This window comes from Solanum tuberosum, unplaced genomic scaffold (assembly GCF_000226075.1).
Source record: "Solanum tuberosum cultivar DM 1-3 516 R44 unplaced genomic scaffold, SolTub_3.0 scf00037, whole genome shotgun sequence".
Lineage (NCBI taxonomy): Eukaryota > Viridiplantae > Streptophyta > Magnoliopsida > Solanales > Solanaceae > Solanum > Solanum tuberosum.
The window spans coordinates 2,179,349-2,204,406 of NW_006238961.1; the positions used below are offsets into that span (position 1 = coordinate 2,179,349).

The 25,058-nt window shown below is 36.9% G+C and overlaps 2 protein-coding genes across 7 annotated transcripts; one reads left to right on the top strand and one right to left on the bottom strand.

Annotated features, from left to right (window-relative positions):
- Positions 1 to 674: 674 nt before the first annotated feature.
- On the top strand, positions 675 to 7,194 carry LOC102605923 (tubulin--tyrosine ligase-like protein 12). The gene is made up of 15 exons (XM_006342315.1): positions 675 to 1,030; positions 1,182 to 1,424; positions 1,945 to 2,069; positions 2,222 to 2,432; positions 2,629 to 2,754; positions 2,822 to 3,078; positions 3,619 to 3,726; positions 4,509 to 4,650; positions 4,737 to 4,902; positions 5,123 to 5,280; positions 5,361 to 5,684; positions 5,835 to 5,909; positions 6,046 to 6,115; positions 6,228 to 6,385; positions 6,612 to 7,194. The coding sequence occupies exons 1-15, from the start codon at positions 764 to 766 to the stop codon at positions 6,759 to 6,761; spliced, it is 2,580 nt and encodes an 859-aa protein (XP_006342377.1). The 5' UTR covers positions 675 to 763; the 3' UTR covers positions 6,762 to 7,194.
- A 181-nt stretch (positions 7,195 to 7,375) lies between these two features.
- On the bottom strand, positions 7,376 to 24,634 carry LOC102606263 (uncharacterized). 6 transcript variants are annotated; one of them, XM_015306529.1, is made up of 14 exons: positions 24,528 to 24,634; positions 18,191 to 18,225; positions 17,957 to 18,065; positions 17,763 to 17,812; positions 16,624 to 16,690; positions 16,018 to 16,090; positions 14,643 to 14,698; positions 14,292 to 14,388; positions 13,306 to 13,390; positions 12,866 to 12,928; positions 12,254 to 12,313; positions 8,621 to 8,713; positions 7,835 to 7,897; positions 7,376 to 7,727 (listed from the first exon to the last, which is right to left on the bottom strand). In XM_015306529.1, the coding sequence occupies exons 1-14, from the start codon at positions 24,544 to 24,546 to the stop codon at positions 7,641 to 7,643; spliced, it is 957 nt and encodes a 318-aa protein (XP_015162015.1). In that variant the 5' UTR covers positions 24,547 to 24,634; the 3' UTR covers positions 7,376 to 7,640. The 6 variants fall into 6 exon arrangements, with proteins under 6 accessions (XP_015162015.1, XP_015162016.1, XP_006342378.1 ...); XM_015306530.1 differs by having other exon boundaries at positions 17,957 to 18,061; positions 18,138 to 18,225; XM_006342316.2 differs by having other exon boundaries at positions 18,138 to 18,225.
- Between the last annotated feature and the right edge of the window lie 424 nt (positions 24,635 to 25,058).

Sequence of the window (25,058 nt, forward strand, 5' to 3'; positions counted from 1 at the left end):
TACAAAGATTTTTTTTTTATCATACTTGCTTGGAGAATGATAATACATACATAAATCAAATATTAAGAAAGTATGTCTAAGTACATAAAAATAAAAGGAAAGATTTGAGAATAAATATTTCTTACACTCATTTACTTCTTTTTTGTTACATGTTAGTTAATTCAAAAACTAATATAATGAAGAAGAAAAGAATATATTCTTGACGTGAATCTTCATGAAATTAAATATACATTTATATAGGAAAAATAGAGAAAATGAAAAAAAAAAAAAAGACTTGAGAATAAATATTTCTCATCTTCATATACTTCTTTTTTAGTATATGTTAGTTAATTTACAAATCAATATTATGAAGAAGAGAAAGGATAATCTTGAATGTAAATCTTTATGAAACTTACAAATTAAAGTTTGAAGGTTATGAACATGAAAATTATAGGAGTCGTGAATATTATTAAAAACCAAAAATTAAAAAGGTGCAAGTCATAAGTATAAAAGAATGTGAAGAGTTTTTGTTATAAATATTCCTTCATTAATAAAATATAAAATATTTATTTGTAACAAATTAAGTAATTTGTTTTTATAATACTATTATTAATTTAAATAAGAAATAATGCCAAAAAAGAAAAGAAAAAAATGAAACATATTTTTCATTTTGCTCGAAAGGAAGACAACCAAACATGGCCTAACATCTAAAACCCTGTTTGTAAAACCTTTTTCCCCATTTTCATCAAGTTAGCGAGTGAGCTTCCCTCAAAACTCACTAGAAATGAACAAATTTCAATCCTTCGACGATTTTGTTAAGGTCCACGGCGTACTTCTAGCGGCCGCCGGCATCCCTCAGTCACTCTACAAGCTTCTCTTTCAGAAGCTCTCTTCCGATACTTTCGACGGCGGACACTATTTCCAGATTGAGCCGATTGAAGATGGCCGCCAAAGAAGGCTACTTTTCACTTCTGATTCCATCGCCAAACACTCCAATCTCTTCCTTGTTGATCATGCTTGGACTTTTCGCCTATCCGATGCTTATAAGCAGGTTTGAAGTGACATACCCACTATGTACACATTGGAATTTACACGTCACTAGAAAATTGGTGACGAAGTTATTGTTTTTTTGTTACGCTATACTTTCTGTTATTTGCGAATTTATTTTTTTTATGTATATTTTTTTAAATTTCATAATGCAGTTGTGTGAAGTTCCGGGTTTAGCAGAAAGAATGGCTGCATTAATGTGTGTAGATGTTGATTTGGACTCAGCGGCTGAGGAGGCAGGTGAAGAGGATAGTAGCAAACTGAGTGCAGTGGAAATAGTGGAGAGAGAAATGTGTAAAGTAAAAGAAGGCCGGGATGATACGAGATGGTTGGAGCTTGAGGAACTTGACATTGATGATCACATGCTTGTATCTCTTGATTTGCCTAGTAAATTTCCGGTACGTTTTCTTTATTGGTCTAAAATGTGATATCAACCCGGTCAATTAGAAACTAAAAACAAGTAGGAACTGAGTGTCTTTCCGGGACTTGGAACTACACAGTTTTTTCCTTGTACAAGCTCGTGATAGCATGAGTGTATCTGTAGATCAGTAGTTCCCTTTAAGGCTTTACTTTGCACTAGGATTATTCCCACCTTCCCTATGGATGAGAGATGCAAGCTGTGGTTTCTTGTACATAATAGCTAGCCTGGATCCTTACTAAAAACTAATAAAACAATAATAATAGCTAGCCTAGGTTTCCTTATTAGATTTATAATATGCATATAATGACAGATCTTTTTAGTTAGTGGTTAGAAGCTGCAAACAGTAGCTATCTTGTAGGGGCAAACATTGTATGTATGCAATGAGTCACCTGTAGTGATTGGTGCTTTTCATTATGTTTGTCCTCACACTTCTTACGATGTTCTTGTTGGTCCTTTGTTTTATATTATGTTTGTTAATTTAAAATTTCTTGCATCAGAACTTACTGGCACTGAGCCTGTGCGGCAACAATCTGAGGGATGTTGAGGTTGTTTCTAAGGAAGTTACCCATCTCAACAATCTTAAAGCTCTCTGGCTGAATAATAATCCGTTTTTGGAGCATAGGTAAGTTGCCAAGAGCTCAGTAACTGGGCCAGTGGAGCAGTGAGTGCTTAAATCCTTTTTTTAATAGTAGTAATTGATGTTGGGTTCAGCAATTTTCTTGTTTGGCAAGCTTGAACATTAATTGATGCTTCTTCCTTTTCTTCTTTGGATAGTAATTCAGAGGCTGCAATCATTCAGGGTTGTCCTAGTTTGGAAATTTGCAACTCAAAATTTACATCTAACTATGGAGAGTGGGCATTAGGATTTTGTGGTGGAATCTATGACAAAGATAATGCAGACTCTGCTCATCAAAGAGAGCATCCTTTGGAGAGTGTGACATCTCTAGACCTTAGTAACAGGTTTATTCGCAATCTGATGAACAAGGTCAGGCCTATTCAGGCGTTTACTTATTTCAAGTGTGCTATTAAATTTATCATGAAATTCCTCTTCCATCCCTTCTTTTTCCAAGAATATTAAGTTTCTTTGAGATAATGCAAAACTATGGCCGTCTTTTATGGATGTTGTGGTCTCTCCTTAATCCTAATAATCTTCCCCTGTTCATGCTGCTTCTTTTTCTCAGGCATTTAATCCTGAAGAGATCACATCTCTTTCTTATTTAAACTTGCGTGGAAATCCATTGGACCAGAATTCTCTTAACGATTTATTGCAGCTTCTTAAAGGATTCAGTTGTTTGCATTCTCTGGAGGTACCTCTTTTAATTACTGCTTCTTTAGTGTGAGCACACAATGATATTTATATAAACTATGGAACAGGTGGATATCCCAGGGCCTTTAGGAGAAAGTGCTGCTGAAATTGTTGAAGCCCTGCCTAATCTTTCTCTACTAAATGGAGTAAACACATCGAAAATAATGGAGTACGGGAAGTCTGTGGTTGATTCAATGTTGCAACCATGTCTTCCTGAATGGACTGCTGGAGAACCTCTAACAGATCGTGTCATTAATGCTATGTGGTTGTACTTAATGACGTATAGACTTGCCGATGAAGAAAAGATTGACGAAACCTCTGTATGGTATGCAAGCTAGAAATTATGATGATCTCCAAAGTTGCTATCTCCATGTGATGTCCTGTTTCCATTATACAACTGCTTTAAACAACATAAAATAGTTCAGTTTATTAGGCATTTTGAACTGAAGCTTTGGGTTTCTAGCTTACCTCTTGCTTGGTTCTGAAGATTTGTATCTGCAGACTCAATAGAGCCTAGAAAAAGTAGCACATTTTTCTGTGAGCTGAAGTCACAGGAATTCTAGGTGTGGAAAATTAGGCACTTGGACTTTAAGCAATTGGGAATTAAAAAATGTCTATGAGAGCAGAAGCTGCCATAGCTTGGTATAACAAGTTCTATTACCATGAGAATCCCTCTGTTTGATTTTTCAAATGTTTAGCTAAGTTGGTGAGAGTTGCTGTTGCAACTAAGAAGTCTTTCAACTTGGTTGTGCCAAAGTTGCTGGACTATCATGATACAATCCTTTTGTGATTCTGGACAATGTTTTCTAAACTCACACTCATATGTGTAATATCCTCTTATGTGCATGTTTATTTGTGTTCATAGGTATGTAATGGATGAACTTGGTTCTGCTTTGCGCCACAGCGACAAGCCAAACTTTAGAGTATCTCCTTTTCTCTACATGCCAGAGGGCAATTTGGCATCAGCTGTGAGGTTCTCTTCTTAAACCATCTGCTTTCTAGCTTACATATTGGGATGTTCTTCTTTTGTAAACTACATTTTGTATATAGTCATTAGGGAAAAATGCATTTTGTATATATTGGAATTCACAGAGAAAATACCTTGTGTAGAGATGACTACTTGGAATTTGTAGCAGGGAATGCCCATCTCAGTACTGAGATTGTATGCCTCTTGGCTTCAGGGCTTTGCCCTTTATATGAATAAATCTCTAAAAGTACCTATCCAAGAAGAAACTAATAATAAAAAAAGTATATGTCCTCCGTCTGTTCAGGTTTCTCAATTTATTAATTGAAATTGTTGTTTCCAATGAATTGGTAATAAATGATTTTTTGAAAGAAGTATGTAAATCACTTTGTTTCTTGCTTACATAATGGGATTTTGTATTCTTATTTTGTGAACCATTTTTTGGGTATGAAGAGATATCACATGTATTGATGATTGGTTGGAACTAGTAGATAGCCAGTATCCTAAGTAACTCTCCTTGGAAAAAGCTTAGCAGTGAAATGAGATCCACAGTGTAGAACGCAAGTGTATCCTACTTAACGGGATATTGGAAAAGTATCCTTCTCATAGTCTCCCCTATGGCCTAAGAATGAAGGTCTTTTTCCAATGGAAAGGCTGATGAGGAAATTAAACCAGAGTTTGCCATGCACTTCTTCTGCTTCTCTGATGAAATTATTATGCAATTAAACTTTTAACTCTCTGCGTATTGCCATATATTTTTGAAACTACACTAATTTTATTAATGATTTTAGTTATTCAATTCTTTGGCCGATTGATGATGTTCGAGAAGGTGATGAGTGCACTCGTGATTACCTATTTGGTATCGGGGAAGAGAAGCAACGATCTGCTCGCCTAACTGCTTGGTTCCATACACCAAAAAATTATTTTATCAAAGTATGTATTGACGTTTTCATATTTGAATGTTCTTGTTAACTGAATATAGATGCTCAACATGAAATTTGGTTTCCATAATTCTTCAGGAATATGAAATATACAAGAACACATTGCAATCAATCAAAATTGCTAGCCCAGTACAGGGGTCATCAATTACAAGTAGTCTGTGTCGTGGTGATGGAAGAGTTTTACATGTGTATGCTGACATACCTCAAGTGGAAAAATATCTGACTCGTCCTGAGTTTGTTATCAGTATGTGTATTTTGCTAAAATTTCCTGTTTTTTAGATTATTGACTATTTCTGTGCTGTTATCAGTCTGGACTTGGTCTTTAATGTAACGTGCACTCATATTGCTTACAGTTGAGAAAGTGTGTACTAATTGTTTGAGTGCAATTTTATTAACATTTAACTGACTCAAGAGTCAAGACTCTACTCATAAATTATCTTGAACATTACTGGTGGTGTTTGTAGCAACTGAGCCCAAAGATGCAGACATTATATGGACAAGCATGCAGATAGATGAGGAGACAAAGAAGGCAACAGGAATAAATGATGAACAATACATAAATCAATTTCCATTTGAGGCTTGCCTGGTTATGAAACATCACTTGGCCAAAACTATTCAGAAGGTCATCATAGATATCATGTTTACTTATAGTGGTTGAGCACTTGTTCTTTATGCTGATGCTGAAATTTGTCCACTTAGCAGGCTCATGGGTTGGTCGAATGGCTTCAGCCTACTTATAATCTTGAGACACAGCTAAGTCAACTTATTGGAGATTTTCACGTACGTGAAAGAGAGAAACTAGACAATTTGTGGATCTTGAAGCCATGGAACATGGCAAGAACTATTGATACGACAATAAATAGCAATCTATCTGCTATTATTCGTCTCATGGAAACTGGCCCAAAAATCTGTCAGAAGTACATTGAGCATCCTGCTCTATTTAAAGGGAGAAAATTTGATCTCCGATATATTGTCTTGGTTCGCAGTATGAATCCCCTGGAGATCTTCCTTGCAGAAGTTTTCTGGGTATGTACATATTCAGTGGTGTAGGTGTTCTCATGAGTGGTTGAAAAGAGAACAGTTTCACCAAGATACTTTACATAATAACATATAAAATGCCTTCATTAAGATTTGTTTTCTTGTCTCTGGCTGATTTTGTTCACATTTTCCTTTCAGGCTAGATTGGCAAACAACAAATACACTTTGGAGAAAAATAGCTTTGATCAATATGAGACTCATTTCACTGTTATGGTAAGGAATGATTACTTGCTTCCCCTATTTGTTAATTGTGGAGTTGCATTATTAATTTGAGTATTTTATTTGATGTAATTGCATGATTTAATTCCCTGACTTGGTTCGTGACATTTCACATAATATTCTCCTATAGAACTACAGAGGCAAGTTGAACCATATGAACACACCAGATTTTGTGAAAGAATTTGAGAAAGAACATGAGGGTGAGGGTATTTCCTTTTCACTATCAATACTTTGATTTCCTCCTTCCATATATTGTTAATTTAGCAGGACATAGTGTTTTAGTTACTAGTCTTACTCTTGTCTTTGTTGCAGTCAACTGGCTGGATATCCACTCAAGGATTAGAAATATGATCAAATCGGCTTTTGAAGCAGCAGCTGCTGTGCATCCAGAAATGCATCATAGCAAATCTAGGGCAATGTATGGGGTTGATGTCATGCTTGATAGTCATTTTCAGCCTAAATTATTGGAGGTATGACAGCTATACTGCCTCTATTGTAGCATTTTCAATGTTTAGTAGTTCCTGAAAGATGACTGCTCAAAGCATGACCTTGCTACTACTGGTCATTGCTTTTGTCAATCTTTTGGATTTTCCTGTGTCATTGTATCTTGTTGAGACAGGAAATGCACCCTCCCTCTTGTTAAGCACAATCTGCAATGATGAACTCTAAAACCAGATGGATATTTTTTGGATGCAGATTACCTACTGCCCAGACTGTACTAGGGCAGTCACATATGACACTGAAGCTGTCGTCGGTGGAGGAGAAACTGTTAAAGGAAAAGAGTTCTACAACTATATCTTTGGCTGTCTATTTCTAAATGAAACTAATCATGTTTCCCAATTGTGAGTGGAACCCGGGCATGTAGAGGTTTTTGCCTTAATTTGCATGCCAAAGTAGAACTCTTGAGTTGTGCAAGTGTATTAAGAGAAAATTTAAGCAAACTGGCGTTGTAATGTAATCTATGGAAATAGTCTGAGCTGTTTGGATTTTATAGCTTTAGTTTGTCACACTGCCAAGGAGCTATGCAGAACTGCCTCATCAACCTCTGCCTCTTCCCCAAGTCTCTTGCAGTCAGAGAATCATCATATCTCCATGGTCTATTGAGTTATTTCCCCTGTAATTTAGAGTCTTGAAAACACTCCCGCATAAATTCCCAGTATAATCTTTCACATCTGTAGCCTGTAAACATGGTTAAAAACATGTTTTCCGATTTTGTTCAGTTGCAAAAAAGTCTAATGCCTTTTCAGTTATGGTTGGTAAGGTAACAATTTTGTTTCAATGTGCTTAAGTTTCACTTAAGAGAGAAAGGAGGTAACCCCTCCAGCTGTGGAAGTAGCTTGTATTCTTACAATCCCTTTTCTATCTTGCAAGTTTGCAATACCACAATATCATAGCATCTCACAACATCCTGAGAACTAAACGCCTACTGTGTGTTTCAATAGTGTAAATTTAAGTAAAAATTAGTAAGAAATAAATGGTACTAAAACTGTCAACAAATGTAAACATTAGCTGTAGGAAACAAAATGAAAATGTGCAGGAACATACATTAGCTGGGAGGATCAAAATGTTGCATTCATCATACTTCTCATGATCAAACCTAGAATGGTGTAGTCTGAGCATAGAGCACAACTTCCTTCCCAGTTCATAAGAACAAAAAGAACAAAGAATTTGCTAGTCTATTGAGAAGTAGCAAGTTGCTAACCTAGCAGCTACTTTAGTTGGAGTTTATTCATACGATTGGCTTTTCAGTGTTGTTATTTTTTTCTGCAATTCCAAGTTTGATATCCTTTCGAGCTCCAAAGCACGTTCAAGCTTTCCGACAACAATACTATATGCATTAGTTTTTAACCCAAGGGAAATGATAATATCTACTTAGCTACATGATAATAATAATAATAATAATAATGATAAAACACTACCTTCGCTGCTCGGCAGCTCCATTCCCCTAGAATTGTTCTAAGCCTCTCATTTTCCTCAACATACTGTAACAAAACACCCAAAATAAAAGGAAATATCACGCAACCTTCTGGTGTAAAACAAGGTAGCAAGATTATGGAAACTATAACAAGATGGAAAATGGAGTTAGAATGACACTTGGTAATAACTGTAACCGCTACTTCTGTACATGAAAAAAAAAAAAAGAGCAAAGGAAGTCAATTTGCGTAATATAGAAAATTACAAGAACCTCAAAAATTTTATCTGACGAAAAGCAGAAAGGTTTAATCCTAATAGAAGAGTCATGTTTATAAAATCAAGCCTAAAATCAATGTATGTTTGGAACAACTGTCGGGGGTTAACTCGAACCAGACTAGCCTTATAGGACTCATGCAATGGAACACCTAGATGGCTAAAAAAACCGGGGCACACCCACAGCAGGAAAACTAATAACCACAGCAGAGACCATCCTAAGACCAGGAAAAAAAAAAAGAAAAGGTATCACATATTGATGACTGTTGCCTTCCAAATTTGGATTGTTCTTTTGGGTTGTTAATGGCTACATCCTAACCAAATACACATCATAGTTCATTCTTAATCGAAAAGAAGCAACAGTTGCAGCCAAGGAAGACAAACGAGCAGCACGAAGTGCATCTTACGTATAACATGACAGTTCTCCATGAAAAAGGGAACCCATCTCTGAATACACCAAATATTTTGCATTTAAACAACAAAAAAAACTTTATGTTCCAAATAATTTTCTAACACACCTGATTGTTTGTACTGCGAATGCGCTGCATCTCAGCATCCTTCTCATCTATCAGAGATCGAGCAAGCCTAAGTTCAGATTGCAATTGATCTATCTGAAACAGAAATCTTTCAGCAGATAATAGCAAAACAGTAGGGGTCGTTTGGTAGAATATATAAGAATAATGCTAAATAGAGTGCATTAGTAATGCATGTATTAGTTATGCTTGCATTAATTATATATAGATTATTTTCATGCATTGTTTGGTTTGATGCATTAAATATAGTATATATTGCATTAAAAAAATTATTTACAAAGATACCCTCCACTTTTATGGTGGAAAAGATGTAAAAAAAGGTTTTGAGGGACAATTGGATCTTTTATCATTTTAATGCATGCTATTAAAATCATTGCATTGCTAATACCTAGAAATCCATGGTATTAGCAATGCACATCTTAATACACAATAGAGTGTATAACTAATGCAAGTATTAGTTACACATAGGTTGAAAAAGAGTACCAAACAAGGTACTAGTAATACACAAACTTAATACATGCATTATTTTTCCTAATACACTCTACCAAACGACCCCTAAAAGGATAACAAATACTGAGGTAAACTTCTACTTGGAAAGAAGAAATATCAGAGACAAATAAATTACATCCGTCCTTGAAAACAATCCCCTCCACTGATACCAAAACAGAACCGGGGAAAACAACAGAAGAATCATATGAACTCAAAAGCAATGGTCACACCGCATGTAAAGATCTAAGTGGGATTAGATTATAGTTCCATCAAGGCATGAGCTGTATCCAATGGACTCCCACTTATGACAGATCCAAGATAGAACTTATTCTTTTTTTTTTTAGACAAGTAACCGTTCAATGCAATAAAAACTTAGCCGCCCCAGAAATAGGTGCTAAGTTGGAAACTTTACAAGCATTGAAAGGGTGCTTAAACCCCTTCCCAGAACCCTATACAATTATTCTTAAAGAGTTTTAAATAAGATACTAGGAGCACCTGGATGCCCATACAGAACACACCCAAGTTAAGCTAATCCTCAAGACCTTAAAATAAGAAATGCCATGATTAGAGCAACCCCATATGATGTTCATATCTTTGATCAGATCTGTATTGATACTATAGATGTATCGTTCTGTAGTTTCTGTCACCTAATGTATGCTTAATTTCTCAAATTAAATTCAACAACAAGAACACCACATGTACGTGTCAAACTATGAAGTGTAATTGCATCCATAAGAGCTTTCTCTTCTTTTTGACTAGATGCAGTGCAGGAGAAATTTAATAAATTAAGATAAAAAAATTTAAGTAGCAACAACAAGAACTAGATGGAGAAACTCTTTTTCTAGAGAACTATAATTTCACAAAACTATACCAGGAGATGCTATTAAAAACAAACCTCTGATGACTAGTAAATCCAGAGTCCTAAATTGGATGTCCACATTTGATATAGCCTGATACTTATGATTTCAGTTGAAGAGTTGAGATAATATGACCGGGAGATTATGTGGACCACAAGGATTTTCACTTTCGATGCTGATAAACGAGAAAAATTTATTCAAACAGTAAAATGAACCTTTTATGTCGTATGATGTGGTAGAATTTTACTTTCTCAAAATATTAGGCTTTTTACGATGCCTAAACAAGCAAGGCAGTCATTGGGTACAAGGAACATAAATAGTTGTCTCTAATAGCTTGTTTGGATGGTTGTTACGTATCATATTATATTGTATTGTATTGTATTGCATTGTTTTGAAGAATACAATGTTGAATAGCTTGTGTTATTTTCTGTCGTTAAATAATGACAAACATCAAAATCTGGAGGATAAACCTATATAATAAAGAAAAGTAGGTACGGGGTAGAGTTATTATAGAAAAGGTAGGGTAAATAATAAAATAGGATTATTAAATGATAAGCAAAGGAAAAATGAGAAAAAAAGGTAATGACGCGACCACACCAAATTATTCATTACATATAATGGGACTTTTCGTCGTTACACAATGACGATTTAACGATACGATACAATAAAACTTGAGAGACAATCAAAATGAATATTATATTTAAAGTAACAATACAATATGTAGTACTTTTAAGGAAAATAAGTTTTGAGTATTTCCTTTGAAAGGAACGAGTGTTCAATGCGGAAAAAATCCATTAAGGGAGACCAAAACGAAGATAGTCTACACCATTCACCATTTAGACTAATGCGCACTCATGTATACGAGGAAGGACATAAGAAAGGAAAAGAAATATGAAAATTGTGAAAATAAAGGAAAGATGAGAAACTTGTCAAATTGACGATTAACGATGTAGAAGATGACTCTTTATATATAGTGGTGGGATATGCCTCTACGTACATATGACACATGATTTTTCTCTATGCTTAACACAGTAAAGTAATTATTCAATAATTAAATACAAAAATATTTACGCTACCCAATAGTATATTCTATACCTTCTCATTAATTAAATTTCAATGCATTTTGTGCATCTAGACACATATAACTTCATTTTCAGTATGTCTGTGAAATAACTTGAGTTTGCATATCAAAGATCAAAAAATCAAGTCGAGTATGGTGGCTAGACTTTTTATCTCCTCCTGACTGTCATGAGACTAAGTACTCTGTCCATGACAGGGTTGTTCAGAGGAGGGACTCAATACTCAAACTTTGATGCCATAAAGAAAGAAAAGAGAAGATTTCTCATAGTAATAAAAAAAATTCAATAATTAGAAGAGTCTCAACTCTCAATATCCAGACTCTGATATCACAAGGAAAAAATAAGAGAAGACAGTTACAAATCCGTAAAATTCAATATTCAGAAGCGGAATTCCATACGCTAACAAAGAAAAAGAAAAGAATAAGATTTTAATGGAACAGTGAGCAAGTGAACAGGAATGTAATGTTTAGAAAAGGAATTCAATACTCAACTCTGATACCATGAAAAAAATGAGCTCTGTAAAGGTGACAAAAATTTCAATTAGAGGAGCTGAGGAGGGACTCAATATGGGACTGCAATGTCACGAGGATAAAGAAGAGACAGAAGTTTTATGTGAAAAATCTGGAAAAATGACCACCATGATGGTTTGGAGGAGACAATGTTGTTAGAATGACGAAAACAAGTATGGTGCTATTAGAGCATTCATCGAAAATAAGAATTGCCACCAGAATAATCACTAGAAACAGACAAGAAAATTATTATTTTTTAAAACTTTGACCAAGAAGACAATGTAAGGTAGAAGTTGCTCGAGTCTCTACCTAGATTGTAACAGCTTTTACCATGTGAAGAAAAGAAGAGAAAATGCAACATATTCAGTGGTATTCTACAATATTCACCTTACATAAGTTCTGCATGATATGTAACTAGACATATATAACTTTATAATTTTCTCTGACTTTCAACAATAATTAAAATGCAAACATGCTCATGACTAAACTATGCGGAAATTGAACTTGGATGTACAAGTTCAATTTTTTCACCCAGAGAGCTATACGGACAATTCTGTTTCTTAAAGCAATTGGTTAATGGTTTACATGTTAATTCTGCATAGGATAAAAGTACTTCCATCTCTACAGACACTTAGTTTTGTAAGAAAGCTGTAGATACAAAAGACCACACGCTACCAATAATACCTCAGCTGAAAGTGTGCGCAATTCTTGGTCTCGAGCAGCCAGTAAGTGGGCCAGATCAACCTGCAGAACCAAGCAGCTGATTATTTTCACCATTTTGATAGGTCCAAATTCCAATAACAATTGAGTGATTACTACACAAAGATGGTTGCTTTTCATTACTGAACAATTCCTCTAGATGAGCTAAAATAGCATTAGCTTCCAAATTATCATCTTACGGAATATAAAACATGCAACTGCTGGCGTGTGTTTTGCCATCCTCAGCATCTATGACTTTTTTTCACTCTTTCCTGGTTTTGTCATTGAGAAACTTGTTCAGACAGTTATTACCAGGTAGCTGGATGTCAACAACAATAATAGAAGTGAAACCCTTATTTCATAATATTTTCACCAAGATCTTATAAAGTGGAAAGTGTGGAAGATTGTTTACCACTTTCAGATTTATGATAGTTGATACACGTTTATCCTTCTTAAATTCTTTGGTTTCCTTTCTGACTTGTAGCTTAAGAGCACACACACAACTCACTATACAGTCAAAAAGTCACTTTCTTTCTTTTCTAGAAATAGAGGAAGGAGATTCCGGTAGCAAAGCAACTTCGATGAAGAGAAGCTTACCTGCGGTGCACTCCCATCATTAGACCTTTCATATTTGCTCAAGGATTCCTGTAATCCAAGAAGCTAAAAGAAGAAAAACATCAAATCTCAGACAAAATAAGGAGAATAATCAAATAAAATATGAGAAACAATGACTGAAATCCTATCAAAACTGTTTGTTTTTTTCTATTTTGGCCGCAAGAAATTGACACATCCTACGGCAACCAAGACCAAGGAATGTGTAGAACTCTATCTTCCTTTCCAAAGAATAGCAGGAGATCGTTTAACATGAAAAAATAAGAAGAAGACATTTATGTGTTGTTAACTAATTGAGGCACCAATTAGTAAAACTATAGCTGCTCAAAGTCCAGTTGTGTCTTTACTCTCCTTGCAATGAAACATGGAAGGAACCTTATTTCTACAGAGAAAAAAAAATCAGAGTTTTCTTAATTAACCCATACCTCCTCACTCAGAAAGTGTATATTTATTTGCTGATATTGCAATAAGGCCATGAGCTGATCAGATAGTCGACCACCATCTTGATACCTATATAACAAAAGACTCCCAGTGAACATCTGAAAATCATTCATCATCCGGAGGCAGCTTGTAATAAACTTTTAAGATCTGTGTTCTATCTATCCTCAGAAGTCTTATTCCAAGGAACATAGAGAAGATGACATCTCATCACCCTGAGCATGACTACACATCTTCAGTTCTAACTGCGTTTGAGAAACACAAGGATATTTGATTATTCTTTTGCATCAGTTTTTCCACCAAAACTTTGCCTTTTCTCAAACAACCAAAGATGTAATCATCTCAGAAGACAATGTAGCCTTCGACCTTGCATTCTATTGAAGTTTGTCACCATCTCATCTAAAAGCTTGAACTTTTAGAGAGAGCACACTTTTATTAGTTAATTATATTCTCAACACATTCCACAAAAGTTCCTTGCATAGGATAGCTATATCTCAATATCAATGTGTCCAAACATATATGACTATTTTATCACTCCCAACTTATTATGCTACTATCTGTTCTAGTCATCCTGATATATTTACCTTTTCTAGTTATGGCTTCCAATCGTCAAGATTTTAACTGATATAAGCTTTTCACAGTTATCCAAAAAGGATTAAGAGAGTAGTTTGGTTGTGCCTTTGTATATACTAAAAATGATTCCTTGCACTATTTTTTTTCCTTTTCAATATGCATATTAATGCTTCCATACTTAATAGACTTGAAAAGGGTAATGTGCGTTGAGAACCAAAAAATGTGGCAAAAATGTGGAACAAGAAACTGTGTCTGCAAAGCTCTTCATTTTGCAGGGACTCTCGGAAGAGCCATCCATTAATGGACCATTTAATGTCAACTAGTTTGTCTCGAGATATAGTGATTAAATTACTAGTAAAAAAAATTCTGCAAATTCAACAACATAAATCTCATGAGGTACCTCGGTCCTTCCAAAGAATTTGATGGTTGAAGTGGAGAATAAAGTGACTTTAAAACATCGGGCTGGGAATCAAATGAATTGTATTGATGAACATAGCCTGTGACAATTGAAGGTGTTGCACTCAGAAATGTTATTGCGCAAATATGTTTCCGAATAATATACAAATTTTGGAATTTACAATAGGCACCTAACGGCCTTAAACAACTCTTAGTTGTCAAACACGAAGGTTTAAGACTCAACTTCACCGAGCAAATTTATGGAATTGCTTTCTAAAACAAGTGGGGTTTACTATAAAATATGGCTAGAAAAATGAATCTCTATTTTGGAGGATGTGACACAGAGGTTACTCACCAATATAGAGAGTCATGAAAGAAGCAGCACAGACTACTTCAGCCAGCATGATTATCCTGCAAAAATGGTGGAAAATGCATTAAACCTCTTATTTTAGAAAGACAAGGCTATAGCGAAGCAATCAAGTTATAGGAAGCTACTCCAAGACCACCACAATGGCAAATATAACCTTCAATTGCAGCATTCACTATATAATAGAAGTGTGAATGGCTACACCTCACATGTGGCTGAAGCCTAGACCATTTTGAAGATTGTGGCTTCAAAACTGCCTTTAGATCTAGCCCTAAGGTTCAACCTTCAGATGATTTACTCCACATGTAAATGACATATTCAATACTAATTTTGATTGTTATGATTCAGCAGTATTGCATATTAGCAAGGTCCATTGAACATGGTGCATGTCGAGAAAATTTTAAGAATTGATATATGGAATGAGACATTGTTTTCTTACTTGTGCAAAAGGAACTAATTCTTGGAAAACTTACAACGATGTTTGGCCCGCAAATCACTAGACGCCTTTCGGCCTGATCTTAGGTCCTGACTCATTATTGGAAAAAAGCAACCCCAAAGATTTGGGACCAAATCGACAATTTTGGCCCATTCTTTTTTGCCTGGATCAACAGAACCATTTGATATTTCGTATCCACTTTAATTTAATTTCAGTCCTTGAACTGGATCTCCTAAGCTGAAGCGACAAAGGTAAAAGTAGGGATTCCCTCTGCCTTATTTTACACTTCATCATACGTTAGTTGTTTGGGGTAGTTTGAACTCAAAGTGATTCTTCCTCACAATATTCTGGGGGATCATTCAGTCTCTGTCTAAATTCTTCAGGTATGGAGTAGAAGATACTATTTTTTGTATTTTTCCAGTCCAAATAAAGCAAACACAAGCAAAATAAATATATTCTGAAAATCAGTTCCTTCACCATCTGTTTCTCCTGGGTTTAACCCATCAAACAATACACCCAAGCTCCAAGAAAGTCCATTTCAGACTTCAGAGTTTTGATCTCTCTGTACGTTCTCAAAATAAGAGGCTTTGATCTCTCTGTCAACTCTTTCAGGGTATGTTTGGTATTCCTTACCTAGCGAGTGTAACGAAAATCGCTATTTCTAATCATTATTCAGGTTGATTTGACTGTCCAAGAAACTTAACTTAAAATTCTATGACAAAAATTGTGTTCTTAAATCCAAATCCATGACTTGTAATGCACCATGCACAAAAATTTCCACTGTGCAGCAAATTGTATGACAAATTTTATTTTAGAAAAGTCTCTAGATCATGTTTCTCGGCTTAAAAATGGCTATACAGCATCTCAATATTCAGGAAGCTGCATTAACCAAGGAAAAAAAGGGCAAAAGTGTTCTTGGCAGGTCACCTGAGTAGTGTGGATATGGAGAGGATGCTAATATCTGGATCCCAAACCATGACCAGCAGCATTGCAGCAGTTCCTGCAAAAGAGTGTTTCAAATGGATATTCACTTCTGTAGGAACTACAGATTGTTAAATATAAATAATTGTGGCAGAAATATAATAGTCATGGAAGTTGGCGATTCAAACTTAGAACTTCCCGAAGTCTCCTTCAACAATAACAGAAGGCTATGGATATTATCTTTACGGCTCACTGTTGCAAATTAGCAAGCTTCTCAGAAGAATAGAATAATATTCAGGTTAACCAAGATTTGTGACTATCCTTTCCCCTCCTTTTCCAGGAAGTAAGAGATGGGGCATTGAGAAGGTAGAAAATATGAATGATTTCAGAAATATTCACTAGTTCAAATTAGTAACCATAAAAAGGAAAATATTGTACTGCCTTGCTGAAACGCAACAATTCAACTATAATAAGCCAGTCCTGCATGTAAACAATATATTTGGCACTACAGCAAGACTTGTTTTGACCATATATTTTGAGATTAGAACTAATTAAAACAATACACAGTACACAATAAAGCTGACACATATAAAGAACCAAGTAGAGATATACCATATGCAATTGTTGCAAACGGTAAGCGAATAATATGCTTCAGCTTCTGGCTGAAAACACAGTAACCCTACAAAATTAAACCATCGCGAACTTAAATATTTTGCCACTTCACAACATATGATTTGGATCATGGTAAAACAAGAAGGAAACAGACATTGTCGATCTTAATAAGCAAAATATTTCAGTAATGTGTAATCCTCAGCAAAATAGTGGAATTAGAAGTCCCCCATTCTCGGCAAGAAAGATCCCAGAAGCCTAAAAAGTTATATCACCTTGGCCAACTGACTTTTACTCCTTCATACTCCTAGTGGATAGGGCAACCTTTAGTCTCATATAATTTGGTTATTAGGTTTTCTTCCTACATCTGTCAGGTTATCTAAGTCTCTGGTGGCACCATATTAAGAACATCCCTAGAATGCACAGTTGCTTACACCAGAAAGTGTAGCAAATTTAATGCTATGCATGCTTTGGCACCATACCAGCCTATGATATATGCACAATGCATCACGGGGATATGATATTAACCGAAGTGATATAAGGAGAGATTGGTTTAAATATCCTGTTCTTTTTTTCTGTAAATGTCGGTTGGGGAACGACGCAGAAGAAGGACATCAGGGAGAGAAAAGAAGTTATGTCCAATGAGGTAGTGTCTGATATTAATCATTGACCCCCTGTGTTATTTTCATCCACTTTGTGTGACCTCTAAGTCATGATTTTATAGTTCAACAGAAAAATGCCATTTGTGACATCAAAAACTACAAATTATCAAGTAATGTGATAAGCCACGAATCTTCAATACTTATTCAAGAAGGAAAACGCAAAGAAAGACAGGAGAAGATAATGATCTGCATCTTCTCAAATTTCTGGAGGTTTCACACATGGAGGATTGAGCAGTTTCTTACAGTTAATTCCTTATGGTTACTAGAAGTTATGTGTCTTTATCCTAAATGGTTTATGAAGTAGTGATAGCTGTATATAAATAATAGATCCAGTAATGTGTAGGCATATTGTAATATATCTTTTATATGCAAAAAAGATTATTCTGGAGATGCGAGATACTTGTCTCTCTTTGTATTTTCTATCTCTTTTATCCAATATAAAACTTCGGTTTCTATCATAATGTATAATGGAAAACTCACCTGCAACCGTATTTTCTGTACTTGGTATACCAGATATTGCTGAAAAATGCCTACAGATATTTAACACTTATGTTTAACAATTAGAGTGAAGTCAATAACAGGAATAATATAAATGATGAAAGCGATTTATAGTAACTATAACTTGGCCAAGATGAAACAATATAACTGGAGAGGATAAGTTCACAGGAACAGACCGCTGATAACTAAGAGGGCAACATTACAACTGCAAAGAAGCTGGAAAACTAATCCTTGAATAGGGTGAAATATCCATGTAGCTCCCACAGCCAAAACAGCAAAACCTGCCTAGAATTTCTTATTAATCAGCTCCCATATAAGTGACTAATTTGCATGCGGTACTGAAGTAGTATTACTTGCCAATAAGATACAGTAGAAAACACTCCCAATAAGGCATGTAGGCCTCCTATTACCGAATAGAGGTGCGTCATCCGGTATGTCCAGGAACCTACAGTTAAACAGGCAGCAGAGCCATTTATTCACAAGCAGGAAAGATCTAAAATTAAGTCAAAAAGAAGCATAACTTTCATTTTGACACAACATTTCACTTGGCAAGTCACACAATTGACCATAAACATCTCAGTTTTGCTTAAGACAACATCTTTATATCAACCTATGTTCCTCCTTCCCTTTCTTTATACAGATACATGTCACATCCTTAAGTCTTCAACTAAGTGCACTTGACAACTTGCTCACCAATGCCAACTCAGCCTAGATTACTACACTCAAGATCGCTAAAGGAATGCTAGACAAGGAAGACGAGAAATTTTCTAAAGGAAGCTTTTTGTATTGTAGAGGACTTGAATTATTATTCTTGATGCCTTTACAAATGAATGGTCCTCTATTTATACAAGTCACCTAGGAGATGGTGTATAAATACTAATTGTTGCACAATTCCCTTAATATTTACAATTAGGCTTCCTCTAAAATTTTCTACTTAGCTAGAAAGTTACAAAGATCTTCCTTGCAAATCCACGGAATTCTAAGATCTACCATGGGAAATCTCCCTATTTCTCTACAATATTCCACTTAGGACTAGTCTCCTTCCTATGTAAGCCTTCCACCAAGTTGGCAACTTTGTGCCATGTGGCACCAAAGTGGCATGATAGCGGGTCATCACACTCTCCCTCACCTGATGTTGTGACGACTGTGGCGCATTGTTGTTGCATAAACTCTCGAATCTTGTCTTTAAATTGCCACAAGTCTTTCATATCTCTCCCATGTGGCTTCCTCCGGTGATTGTCCCCTCTAGTGGACGAGGAGCATGGCGATGGCTTTTTCCCTTGTCTTCGCCTGGCCCGATAGTCAATGATAGCCTCAGTCTCCCGATCATGTGAGGCAGTGATAGTAATAAGCGCTCGACTCGAGTCGACTGGGCTCTACTCAGATCATCATTGTCTTCATGGTATGACTTAAGCATGCTAGCGTGAAAGACAAGATGGATCTTACGATGCAAAGGCATGTCAAGCTTTTATGAGATCTTGCCCACCTTGGCAAGGGTCCTAAATGGTCACCCGTACTTGCGAATCAAATTTTGGTGCATGCCCCATGGTGCCTTGAATTGTCTTGAATTAAACTTCACCATAACCATGTCCCCAACTCAGTAATCCGTGGGATGGCTCCTGTTGTCCGCAATTTTCTTTATCCGCTTAGTTGCCTTGTCCAAGTAGGACTTAGTAGTGTCAAGCTACTCCTCCCATCCTTTGGTCATATGATGAGCTCCCAAACTCTTCCCCTCGAATGTGACTCCCAAACTTTTCCCCTCAAACGTGACCAATAGTGAATATGAAGTTTGCGGTTGTTGCTTGTGGCTAACTCAAAAGGTGTACGACTCGTAGATTCACCCCACTACAAGTTATAAGAAAATTGGGCTATGTCCAAGAGCATTTCCCAAGAGCTTTGCCCAATCCTTTTGATGCGGGCTCGCAAAATGCTTCAAGTAGCACTCTAATAAGGCATTGACCCGCTCAGTCTATCCATGAGTTTGTGGGTGGAAACTAGTAGAGAAGTGCAGCTTCGTGTTAAGTATGTCAAACAACTCTCTCCAAAAGTTTCCGATGAAATGGGGGTCTCGATCACTGATGATATGCCTTGGTAAGCCTCAATACTTCACCATGTTCTTAAAGAATAAATTGCAGCTTCCATGGCTTAGCAACCCAGTGAGGTAGGCATGAAAGTGGCATACTTACAAAATCTATCCATGACCACCATGATAGTGTTGTAACATTCAAACATCGGTAGAGAAGTGATAAAGTTATAGTCATGCTCTCCCATGGACGCTCCGCAATTGGTAGTGGCTTCAAAAGTCCTCTGGGATGCCTCTGTTCAACCTTGTCTTATAGTCATACAAGACAAGTCCGCACATAACACTTTATGTCATCTCGCATGCACGACCAATAGTAGACCAACTCAACCAAGGGCCTAGGACGACGTTGGCCTAGATGACTGGCCCACAAGGTGTCACGACTCTCCTTCATAATACACCGCCTAATATCTCTGAACTTTGGCACCTAGACCCTTTATCTAGTGGTGAGCAATAGATCATCCTCCACCAAAAAGTTTCTTGTCCTCCTTTATAGCCTTTCGGATTCACAACTTGCTAAAGTGATGGCAACAAGTTGGGCCTTTTGACTAAAGCATCAGCCACAACGTTACCCTTGTCGGGCTTATATTCTAGCATATAACCAAACTCGGTCAAGAAATCTTGCCACCTGGCTTGCTAAGGTGTAAGTTTTTTCTCCGTAGGAAAGTAGCTAGTGGCTACATTGTCAGTCGATCACAAACCTTGACTCGAGCATGTAGTGTCGCCATGTGCAAAGGCAACGCATAATGACAGTCATCTCTTTCTCTTGTACTGTGTAACGCCGCTGTCTTGTTAAACTTACGACTCTAGAATGTTATGGGATGCCCCAATGGCAAATTTCAAATGCAACTGTATGCACCTCGAATGTGTTGGTGCAGTCGGGATGCCAATATTGGTTCCTCTGTCATGGTTGCCTTAAGACCTTCAAGCGCCTTTTGACAATGCTCCGTCAAAACCCATGATTTGTTCTTTTTTTTATGACAAGAAACATGCAGCCGCTACCCTTTGGGTGCGCACAGGGTAAAACCCCTGCTCCTATGCAATGACTCTCAAACCACATAGGAGAGGTAACCCGCACTAAGCCCAAACCCATGATTTGTTCTTCTTTAGCAGCTCGGCCAATGGTGCGGCTTTTCTTGAATAGCCACTAATGAACCAATGATAGTAGTTAACAAGGCTAAGGAATGATCTCAACTCGGTTACCTTTGTAAGTGCCTCCCACTTTTGGATAGCTCGTACTTTGTCCTCATACATGTGTAGCTCAACATTGCTAATGACATGGCCCAAAAAGTGTACCTTTGATTGTGCAAACTTGCACTTCTTCCTCTTAATGTATTAGTAGTTCTCCCGCAAGACTTGGAAAACCTTTCATAAATGCTCTATATGTTTCTCCAAGGAATTGTTATAGATGGTTGTCACCCAAGTAGACTACCACAAATTGATCAAGATATTTGTGAAAAATCTTGCACATGAGGGTGCAAAATGTAGCATATGTGTTGGTTAAGCTGAAGGGCATCGCCAACCACTCAAAGGCTCTACGTCTCATACACATGTTGTCTTCGGCTCATCCTTTTCTGCAATACGAACTTGATCTTATCCCTTGCAAAGATCCACCTTAGTAAAGTACTTTGCTTGCCCTAGTCTATCAAATAAGTCAACAATAAGCGGGATCTAGTACTTGTTCTTCCTTATTAAGTATCGATAGTCTATGCATAAGCACAACGATACATCCTTCTTCTTTAAGAACAACACTAGTGCACCAAAGAATGCCTTTGATGGGCGAATGTGACCAACATTCAATAGCTCTTTCTATTGTTTCCTAAGCTCCTCCAAAGCAGGTGGTACCATGAGATAAGGGGCAAATGCAAGTAGCTTAGCCCCAGGCTCCAACTTAAACTTGTGATCCACCTCAACCTAGGAAGCAAGTGCTTAGGTAGCTACTCAGGCATAACATCTTTAGTCTCCTCAAGTAACTTCCTTATTCAAGGTGGTAAAGTCTCTCAAGGACCGTTGTCTTCTTCCAGACTCAAAATGGCTGCCATGAACATTGTCTCCCCATTTTGAACCCTTTGACTAACTGCATAGCTGATAGTAGTGCTTGGCTCGGTCTGTGTGGCATAGTCACTATAGGCACCATGCAAGGTACTTTTCAATTGCCTAATTTGACACCAAAACCATTGGCTATACAATGAGCACTATGTTGTTTCTGCATTCACGGTCATGACATGGGAGTTAGTTGGAGTGAGCTTTAACCCTAGTCTCTTTGTTGCGGCCTCAATCACAAAATTGTGAGTTGCTCTAGTGTCCGGTGTCCACCAGTGCACGAGCGGGCTTGTTATTGATGGTGAGGTCCACGTACTGATTTCTATTCTCGTCGAACTTGATAGTGTCACATAGTCCTACCATACCCAATTGTGTTGCACTCGAACTTTCTCTTTGTGCCTGATTCTTCCTTTCATGCACCATAACGTTGAGGCTCTTTAGGTCGGGGCAATTCTTGAATCCATGTGGCCCTCTGCATCCATTTTTCCCAACTGGCCTTTACTTCTCAGCTTAGCTCTGATAGCTACTTGACTTCTTGAAATCGGACTTATAGTAATCTTTAGCCTGTGGGCATTTTTGGTTGGTTTCTTTGTTTTTGGCACGGTCTCCCCCACCTTTGACATTGCTACCCTTTGACTCCTCGCCTTTGCCTTTATCATACTTGTCACGCCTGAAATCCATCAAAGACTCGACCTCTACTATGGCTTGGTCTACATTTGTGACTTGTTGGTGTTGCAACTCCTGCTTAGTCTGATTCAGCAACTTATACATGAAGTGAAACAAGTCATCGCCAGTAAGGTTGAGAATTTGAAGCATAAGGGTAGTGAACTCCTTAACATAGTCGCTTATCCTCCTTGTTTACTCCAACTCTCTAAGTTTGCATCTTGCCTCGTACAAGACATTATTTGGGAAGAATCATCGCTTGAACTTGATCTTGAATTGATCCCATGTGCTAATGGTGCACAAACCTCTCTCAGTATCGGCCATTTTCTTTCTCCACCATAGCATGATAGTCTTTGATAGGTATAACACAACAGTGTTGACCTAGGCGTCATCATACCTAATTTTGACATGTACGAAGTAGTTCTCTAAGTGCAAAAAGAAGTTCTCCACTTATTCTGCATCACGAACACCTTTGATCATTGGTGTCTAGGGACCTCGATCTTAGCCTCGCTCATCACAATAACATTCTTGGTTGCTTCAGCCACGCTATCGTCGACATGCTCCTTGGGTGCGTCCCTTTTTGCCTTCATGGTATAGATGGTGCTCAACGCCTCCATGAGTCTGCATTCTAAGGTAGTGATGGGTTGCCTTTGCTCTATCTCAGCCTGCATACACCCCTCCAAGTTATTTCAGATGCTCTCAATCTCTTCAACGTTATGCCCTTCAAGAACGCTAAGGTGCCCTCAACTTTCCCCATGTGTTGGCTAAATATCTCAATGACATTCATCCCTCGTTAACCTTTATAACCCACTCTCTACCGAGCGAGATGTCCTCGAACAGGACCCCACTTTATCCTCTGCGGCAGATGGTTCCTCAGACATAAGCCCTTTGCTTGACACAACCTAGGGCGGCAGCTCCTGGCTCTTATTAGCGACATTCCTCCTTTTTGTTACGGGCCTTCTTGCCGACAACATCCTAGGTGATTAGCTACATTGGTTTCTCTATTGTTTGTCATTCCCTAGTCGCAACCTTCGTTTTGATACCACGTTGTTATTTTTTAAGTCTTCAACTCAGCACACATGTGACACTTGAATACTTGCTCACAATCTTGCTATACCAAATCAGACTAGATTACTACACCCAAGATCGCTAAGGGAATGCTAGATAAGGAAGACGAAAAATTTGCTAAAGGAAGCTTTTTGTATTGTAGAGAACTTGAATTATTTTTCTTGATGTCTTTACAAATGAATAACCATCTATTTATACTAATCACCTAGGGACTAGTGTATAAATATTAATTGTAGCACAAGTCCCTTAATATTTACAAATAAGGGCTTCCTTTAGAATTTTCGACTTAGCTAAGAAGTTGCAAGGCTCTTCTATGCAAATCCATGGAATTCTAGGATCTATCATGGGAAACCTCCCTATTTCTCTAGAATAATCCACTAAGGACTAGTCTCCTTCTTAAATACACTTTCCAAATGGGCAACTTTGTACCAGAAAGCCTAAGTGGCATGATGACATGGCAGGTTATCACATACAAACTGAAGATTATGACCCTCAAATATATTCATTTAGTTGATTACACGAAACAATCCTGATTAATAGTGCGCTGGAGTTGATAGAAAAAGGAAGAAGAATCAAAATATCTGAAAACTTAGCTAGAATCCACGCAAAATATCCTATTATGACAGAGTCACTACCCAAACAGCATTTTATTCTATAGAAATAGAGCTTACCAGAATTGCTAGCCACCCTACACAATTAGGTATTGACAGAAATTGTCAAAGCATGAATTTACAAAATTTTCAGGCAGCATAATAGAAAAATTAACTGAATTTACAAGTAAAACACGAACATTATTACGGAAACAGAGATGCGCAATAGAAAATCGAAATACTGAGGATGAAGATTGCTAGAAATTGAGAATTATGTGATTAGATTGGAGGATTAGCGCTTACAAATTGTTTTCGTCTTCATAGATAGACATTTTCTTTCTGAAAAATTCCCTTCCCGAAACTCCCACTTCAAAACAAACCACTGTGTTTTCTCTATACAAAGGTGGTGTTTTTTTTTTCTCTTCCTTATTTTATTTCTAATTTTCTTTTTTGGCTAAATAAATGACTTAAGTTTGTCAAAAAAAATCGGGATAAGACACAAGTACTCCTAGACTATGGCCAAAATTTCAGATACACACCTTAACTAAATTAGAACTCATTTTTTTTGTAATTTTATACACATTTTGGTTTATGTGGCACACTCCATGACTCCACGTTGAGGCGCGTGGGAGATATTTGGATGTCACGTAAGCCAAAAAGATGTATAAAATTACCAAAAAAATTGGTTTAAGAGGTAATAGGACCCTAGTTTAGTTAATGTGTGTCTCTGAGATTTCGGTCATAATCTAGAGTACTTGAACCTTATCCCTAAAATTTCATTGAGCTATTGAATCACTAGTACTACTTATTTGGATCGAACACGTGAACGTATGA

What these genes read in the sequence shown, in the direction of transcription:
- LOC102605923 (XM_006342315.1), top strand. Translation starts at nt 764, where the DNA reads ATGAACAAATTTCAATCCTTCGACGATTTTGTTAAGGTCCACGGCGTA. An exon ending in GTTGTTTGCATTCTCTGGAG is followed by an intron (nt 2,755 to 2,821) that starts GTACCTCTTTTA and finishes ACTATGGAACAG; the next exon opens with GTGGATATCCCAGGGCCTTT. An exon ending in AGACTCATTTCACTGTTATG is followed by an intron (nt 5,910 to 6,045) that starts GTAAGGAATGAT and finishes ATTCTCCTATAG; the next exon opens with AACTACAGAGGCAAGTTGAA.
- LOC102606263 (XM_006342316.2), bottom strand. Translation starts at nt 24,556, where the DNA reads ATGTCTATCTATGAAGACGAAAACAATTT. An exon ending in TATGAAGACGAAAACAATTT is followed by an intron (nt 18,226 to 24,527) that starts GTAAGCGCTAAT and finishes GTTTAACTGTAG; the next exon opens with GTTCCTGGACATACCGGATG. An exon ending in AATTCTTTGGAAGGACCGAG is followed by an intron (nt 13,391 to 14,291) that starts GTACCTCATGAG and finishes TTTGTTATATAG; the next exon opens with GTATCAAGATGGTGGTCGAC.